General features: G+C 46.6%; 1 protein-coding gene across 1 annotated transcript in view; it reads left to right on the top strand.

Annotated features, from left to right (window-relative positions):
* The first annotated feature begins 1,002 nt into the window (after positions 1-1,002).
* The window catches only part of LOC126986492 (nuclear factor 1 X-type-like), a 50,349-nt gene continuing 43,851 nt past the window's right edge, over positions 1,003-7,500 (top strand). Inside the window, exons 1-2 of the mRNA XM_050842716.1 lie at positions 1,003-1,202; positions 1,640-1,823. Of these exons, the coding sequence (XP_050698673.1) occupies positions 1,131-1,202; positions 1,640-1,823 (256 nt within the window). The 5' untranslated portion in view covers positions 1,003-1,130. The remainder of the gene's footprint in view (positions 1,203-1,639; positions 1,824-7,500) is intronic.

Raw genomic sequence — 7,500 nt, 5'->3', positions numbered from 1 at the left:
GAGAGGCCTTATTAGGCACTCGGCGGTGACTGAAAAATTGCCAGCTTGTTTTTGTCGCGGCGGGCGTCCCGCGCCTGCACGGTGACCACTCGGCCAGCAGCGCCTGCTTGCCTCCTCCCTTTCTTCTCGTCTCTCCTGCAGCCTGCTTTTTTCTTCCCTTTTCCTTCGTTTCCCTTACCTTTACAGTTTTCTTTCTGTCCACCCACACACCACCCCCCCTGTGGCCGTCCCCGCGGTATTAACATTGATGCACGCCAGAGCTACCTTTAACGCGCTCCTAAACTCGAGTTACGACCAGACCCCCTTCGTACCGCGACACCCCCCACCCCTGTCCTGCCCTGCCTCTCTCCCCTTCTGTCTCTCTCTCTCTCTCTCTCTCTCTCTCTCTCTCTCTCTCTCTCTCTCTCTCTCTCTCTCTCTCTCTCTCTCTCTCTCTCTCTCTCTCTCTCTCTCTCTGTTTTGTATCTTTCTCATTTTTTCTTTCTCTTTCTCCTTCTCTGTCACGTTGTTGTCATTCCGCCATTCTTTTTCTTGTTTTATTGTTGTTGTGTTCTTGTTTTTCATTCTCTCTTACTTCCCGTCCTTAATTCCTCCTCCTCCTCCTCCTCCTCCACCACCACCACCACCAATACCACAATAAAATTCAACTCGCACATTCCTTCTCCTCTCTCTCTCTTCTTGTTACTCCTCGTCCTCTTCCTCCTCCTCCTCCTCCTCCTCCGTGGCAATCACCAATCAAATCTAAGCTAACCTAACCTAATATAACCTAATTTGATCACGTTCTCTCTCTCTCTCCTCCTTCTGCGCCTCCGTTTAGTTCTTATTCTTGTTCTTGTTCTTAATTATTTTACCTTCTCTTCCTCACCTCACCTAACCTACCCAAAACTACCCTTCCCTAATCATATATAACACTCTTTATCCTCCTCCTCCTCCTCCTCCTCCTCTTGTACCTCCATTTTGTTCTTGTTGTTCTTGTTCTTGGCCTCACCCTCCTCCTCCTCCTCCTCCAGAGCGAGAAGAACGAGGTGAAGCAGAAGTGGGCCTCCCGTCTCCTGGGCAAGCTCCGCAAGGACATCACGCAGGAGTACCGGGAGGACTTCGTGCTGTCCATTACGGGGAAGAAGCCGGCCATGTGTGTGCTGTCCAACCCCGACCAGAAGGGGAAGATGAGGCGCATAGACTGTCTCAGGCAGGCCGACAAGGTGAGTGCATAGGGGAAGGAAGGGTTGGGAAGATGAGGAAGGGGAGAAGAGAAGGGGTGATGTTGGGTAAGGAAGGGGAATGAGTGGAAAGGGAAGGGAGGGTTGGGGGTTTGGGTAAGGATGGGGAGGTGAAGGAAAGAAAGGGAAGGGAAGGGAAAGGAGGGGAGGGGAAGGAAGGGAAGGGAAAAGGAAGGGAAGGGAAGGGCAGGAAAGTAGAAAGGAGGAGGAGGAGGAAGAGAGAGAGAGAGAGAGAGAGAGAGAGAGGAGGGAATGGGATTGGAGAGAAAATGAAGAAGAGAGAGAGAGAGGAAGAAGGGAATGGAATTGGAGAGAAAAATGAGAGAGAGAGAGAGAGAGAGAGAGAATCAAAATCCATCTTATTTACACCACCACCACCACCACCATCTCACCACCACCACCACCACCTCCTCGCCTAGGTGTGGCGCCTGGACCTGGTGATGGTGATCCTGTTCAAGTCCATCCCGTTGGAGTCCACGGACGGGGAGCGGCTTGAGAAGAGTCCCGACTGCCTGCACCCCGCCCTCTGCGTCAACCCTTACCACATCAACGTGTCCGTCCGCGAGCTAGACCTCTACCTCTCAAACTTTATCACCATGAACGGTAAGTACGGAAATATATATACCCTTGTTATGCCCTTACTTGTAGGTTAGGTAAGAGAGAAACAGAGATTGAGGGAAACGGATACAGAGATAGAGAGAAACATTAAGTACGGAAATATATATATACCCTTGTTATGCCCTTACTTGTAGGTTAGGCAAGACAGAAACAGAGATTGAGGGAAACGGATACAGAGATAGAGAGAAACATTAAGTACGGAAATATATATACCCTTGTTATGCCTTTACTTGTAGGTTAGGTAAGAGAGAAACAGAGATTGAGGGAAACGGATACAGAGATAGAGAGAAACAGAGTAGTACGGAAATATATACCCTTGTTATGCCTCTACTTGTAGGTTAGGTAAGAGAGAAACAGAGATTGAGGGAAACGGATACAGAGATAGAGAGAAACATTAAGTACGGAAATATATATACCCTTGTTATGCCTTTACTTGTTGGTTAGGTAAGAGAGAAACAGAGACAGAGAGAAACAGGTACAGAGACAAAAACAGAGACAGAGAGAGAAACAGAGTAAGTAAGGAAATATATACCCTTGTTATGCATTTATATTCAGGTTAGGTAAGAGAGAAACAGAGACAGAGAGAGAAACAGAGTAAGTAAGGAAATACATACCCTTGTTATGCATTTATATTCAGGTTAGGTAAGAGAGAAACAGAGACAGAGAGAGAAACAGGTACAGAGACAAAAACAGAGACAGAGAGAGAAACAGAGTAAGTAAGGAAATACATACCCTTGTTATGCCCTTATATTGAGGTTAGGTAAGGGCAGAATACGTGAGTTTCCTTCACCTTTCCCTGGTAGTTTCGACGCGGTGATACTTTAGGTCATCACACATCAAGATAACTCTCCACCCGAAAATGACCTCTCTTTTGGCCACTCTTTACGTTTGTCTGTTGTGGGAGCGGTGAGTAGCGGGCTTTTTTTTTTTTGTACACTTTTCGTTGGCCTTGAGCCGTCTCCTTTGTTGTAAAAAAAATCATTGTTTCAAGCCACAAGAGAAGAACGTCGTATTTTAAAACATTTCGTCGCTCAATAACACAAATTTGACAAGGCTTTCGTCGGAGTTTTGGGCATTTCCAGAAGTAGTTTTATGAGCCTGGTGATAGTTTGACCCTTCTTCTGTACAGTGAGCCTAAAGAAACACTCATTAGTACCCGGTTGACCCCCTCTTTGACCTTCAGAAATAGCTGATGTGAGGACAGAAAGTGTCTTATGATACCGACTTTAGACTGTGGTTTGAAGAGCATCAGACCCCAGACACGTGCACGGATGCTGGAATATGTTACTTCAGTAGAATATCACGTCCTGGTTGTGGGTTATGGGCGGGAACACCATCGCCACATCATTTAATCCTGCCTTCACTAAGCAAAGGGCATCTCGTGTGACTGTGTGGCGATGTGGTTTGTATTGTCTGGTCAAAGAGATGAGAGGAAAATGAGCTATAGAAATATATGGAAAGGGGACGAGATGAGATGAGCATTATATTGTATGGGAAAAGAGTTGAGTAATTTTTTTCATCTTTTTCACCTCGATAACTTTGTGACAAAGAGAGAGAGAGAGAGAGAGAGAGAGAGAGAGAGAGAGAGAGAGAGATACCGCAATAACTAATCTCCACATATCTTTACCCCCTCACCCCCTACAACCTCCCCAGCACTCTCCACCCCACCTCAGTTGTCATGGGTGATGAGGGGTGACGCGCCCCCCTCCCCCCTTTGGTGATGAGGATGTATGGTGATGGGTCTGACTGATGGGTGAGGAGGAGGAGGAAAAGGAGGAGGAAAGCTTTTGTTTGACTGTATGTCGTGTGTTTTGGTAAGGGAAGAGGAGGAGGAGGAGGAGGAGGAGGAGGAGGAGGAGGAGGAGGAGGAGGAGGAAGAAGAAAAAGAAGAGGAGGACGAGGACGAAGAGGAAGAAGACAAAAACCAATAGGGATTGTATAGAAAAAGAAGTGTTAGTATTGCCGTGGGTAGTGTTATGAGCCCAGCGATAGTTTGACAAGGCTTCAGCTGTACCTTGAACTTTAAAACCACTCATAAGAAAGCGATTAATCTCCCTTGTGGCCTTGGGAAATAGCTGTTGAGAGCCCAAACCGTCTGAAAATGCAGGAAGATATTGTGTTAGTATTGCCGTGGGTAGTGTTATGAGCCTAGCGATAGTTTGACAAGGCTTCAGCTGTACCTTGAACTTTAAAACCACTCATAAGAAAGCGATTAATCTCCCTTGTGGCCTTGGGAAATAGCTGTTGAGAGCCCAAACCGTCTGAAAATGCAGGAAGATATTGTGTTAGTATTGTCGTGGGTAGTGTTATGAGCCTAGCGATAGTTTGACAAGGCTTCAGCTGTACCATGAACTTTAAAACCACTCATGAGAAAGCGATTAATCTCCCTTATGGCGTTTGGAAATAGCTGTTGTGATAACCGAAAGTCTAGGCAAAACAACCTTCAACTTACTTTATCTTTCTTGCTCTTTATAGGCTCATGGAAGGGCTAGGAAGGGAGAGAGGGAGAGAGAGAGAGAGAGATAGGTTGTACTAGGAATGGGGCGGGGCGGGGCGGAGCGGGACGGGGCGGGTCAGGTCAAGTATATGGTTATGTTTTGGAGGATGTGACAGAAGGCGACTGTTCATGTAAATATCGGAGAGAGACAGAGAGAGAGATACACACACACACACACACACACACACACACACACACACCCGGGCTGGCAGTCTTTTCTTAAGGTATTTATCATGCAGTGTGTACCGGCTCTCTCTCTCTCTCTCTCTCTCTCTCTCTCTCTCTCTCTCTAGCTCTTCCCTTCCCTTTCCTTCCCTTTCATTCCCTTTCCTTTCCTTTCCTTCCCTTCCCTTCCCTTCTCTTCCCTTCCTTTCCCTTCCCTTCCCTTTCCTTTCATTCCCTTCCCTTCCCTTCCCTTCCCTTCCCTTCCCTTCCTTTCCCTTTCCTTTCCTTTCCTTCCCAACCTCTCCCCCTTTCTTCTAAACCTTCTAATTCCTTCTTTCCTCCTCCTCCTCCTCCTCCTCCTCCTCCCCTTCCATAAATCTCTCCCTTCCTCCGTCTCCTGGAACACGACCCGCCTTGACGGATTGTTATGGAGCTCCGTTTTCTACATGACAGCTTCCCGTTTTCTCCTGGGCCGCCGAGGATGCTAAGGGGGACATTAGAATTCCTGGGAGAGGCGCAGGGGAGGAGGAGGAGGAGGAGTTTTTGTATAGTAAGACCTTATGGAGAGAGAGAGAGAGAGAGAGAGAGAGAGAGAGAGTTATGGAAACTTATGATCAAAAGGGCAAATTTGCGTGGTGTGCGTGCGTGCGTGTGTGTGTGTGTGTGTGTGTGTGTGTGTGTGTGTGTGTGTGTGTGTGTGTGTGTGTGTGTGTGTGTGTAAATCTTTGCTAATAGATCTTCTTTTTCTCTCCTCCTCCTCCTCCTCCTCCTCCTCCTCCTCTTCTTCCTCCACTCAATCTTTCTAGCGTTTTAAGATTCAACACCCGGTCACATGTAATCCTCCTCCTCCTCCTCCTCCTCCTCTTCTTCTTCTTCTTCCTCTGCCTCCTCCCCAAAATCCCCCTTTCTTAATCCTCCTCCTTTTCCTCCTCCTCCTCCTCCTCCTCCTCCTCCTCCTCCTCCTCCTCTTCTCCCCCTCCCCCCCTGTAATCCCTCACAAGCAATCGGTCGCCTCATAATCCTTCTCTTAATCCCACGGGCGTGATTAGAGAGAGAGAGAGAGAGAGAGAGAGAGAGAGAGAGAGAGTCGTATTTCAGTCTTAGAATTTCTTTATCAGTTTTATATTCTCTCTCTCTCTCTCTCTCTCTCTCTCTCTCTCTCTCTCTCTCTCTCTCTCTCTCTCTCCAATTAACTTTTTTTTATATAAATGATTTTGTTTTCTTTAATATTATTTTTGGTTTTTGTGTATTGCTTGTTTTACTTTTCTTACGTATGAAATTTTCTTGTGATAAACTTTGCCAGTGTCCAATGAAGCCACAGTGCAGTGTTGTCGCTTCACCCACAATGAATTCTTACTGAAAAATTGTAAGCAGTAAGACAATGTGCTGCCTTGAGGGTTCTCTCGGACGGCCCCAGCTCGTTAGCGGCGCAGGTGAATTTTCTTTATAGTGTGTGCCGTGGTGTGTGACTCTTGCCTGGCCATGCTGCCCCCCGGTGCTTCCCCTGACCGAACTCGCTGAAGTTAGGGTTCACTGAATGACTGGGCAGCACGTGTGTAACCTTCCGAGAGATTACCTTAGATTTACTTAGACACAGAGGAACCGAGGAGGAACTTCAATCAGTATATAATATAATAATTTGTATCCTAGTAATAAGAAACAAGACTCAATCATGTTCCCGTGCATTCAAAAAGATATTGCTCCCGAATTCATGCCTTTGAATATTTGTCTTGTGAGAGAAGGCAACCATTCACTGACTGGTGCCTGACCTGCCGCAGGACCAATACAGGACCAGTACAGGACAAGCAGACTCTCTCTCTCTCTCTCTCTCTCTCTCTCTCTCTCTCTCTCTCTCTCTCTCTCTCTCTCTCTCTCTCTCTCTCTCTCTCTCTCTCGGTCATCGGGTATGCAGGGAAGATGGTCGTAAAGTCTACCATCACCACCTCCCTTTTCTCTCTCTCTCTCTCTCTCTCTCTCTCTCTCTCTCTCTCTCTCTCTCTCTCTCTCTCTCTCTCTCTCTCTCTCTCTCTCTCTCTCTCTCTCTCTCTCTCTCTCTCTCTCTCTCTCTCTCTCTCTCTCTCTCTCACTTTTACGAGTCTCCTTAAGTCTTTTTTGGCCCGTTTTAAGAGGGACTTTTTTCTCTCTTTCTCTCTCTCTCTCTCTCTCTCTCTCTCTCTCTCTCTCTCTCTCTCTCTCTCTCTCTCTCTCTCTCTCTCTCTCTCTCTCTCTCTCTCTCTCTCTCTCTCTCTCTCTCTCTCTCTCTCTCTCTCTCTCTCAAGATTTTTCTATTTTGGGAATTTTTTCTCTGCCTCTTTTTTTTCTGCCAATATCTACTTGACTATCTGTATGTACTACTACTACTACTACTACTACTACTACTACTACTATTACTACTTCTACCAATACTAATATAGTACTGGGCAGACTTCCATTAGATTACCATAATGTGCTCAATGCTAATAACTACTACTACTACTACTACTACTACTACTACTACTACTACTACTACGGTCCTAACACATAACCTCTGTCCCTAACTCTGTCCCTAACTCTCTATAACTTACTATGGGAAGGTTCGATAGTTGAACACAGTCATTGCAAGCGGTCGTGCCACACCCTATCAAATGCACCAATTATCCTTTATTTTATTCTGTACTAGATACTACTAAAGATGTTTCCAGTGTGGGCCTTCGTAAAATATCTTTTCATATATTCTCCCTTCCTTCCCTTTCTTTCCCTCCTTCTTCCTCCTCCTTCTTCTTCCTCCTCCTCCTCCTCCTCCTCCTCCTCCTCCTCCTCCTCCTCCTCCTCCTCCTCCTCCTCCTCCTCCTCCTCCTCCTCCTCCTCCTCCTCCTCCTCCTCCTCTTTCATGTTCTCTCCCTAGTTATGGTCAGTCATGTGTGTGTGTGTGTGTGTGTGTGTGTGTGTGTGTCTGTGTGTGTGTGTGTGTGTGTGTGTGTGTGTCGCAAAAAACGTACATAAACGCACATACTGAGAGTG

Source organism: Eriocheir sinensis, chromosome 61 (assembly GCF_024679095.1).
Source record: "Eriocheir sinensis breed Jianghai 21 chromosome 61, ASM2467909v1, whole genome shotgun sequence".
Lineage (NCBI taxonomy): Eukaryota > Metazoa > Arthropoda > Malacostraca > Decapoda > Varunidae > Eriocheir > Eriocheir sinensis.
The sequence above is the reverse complement of the archived record's forward strand: the minus strand, read 5'-3'. Positions and strand labels throughout refer to the sequence as shown.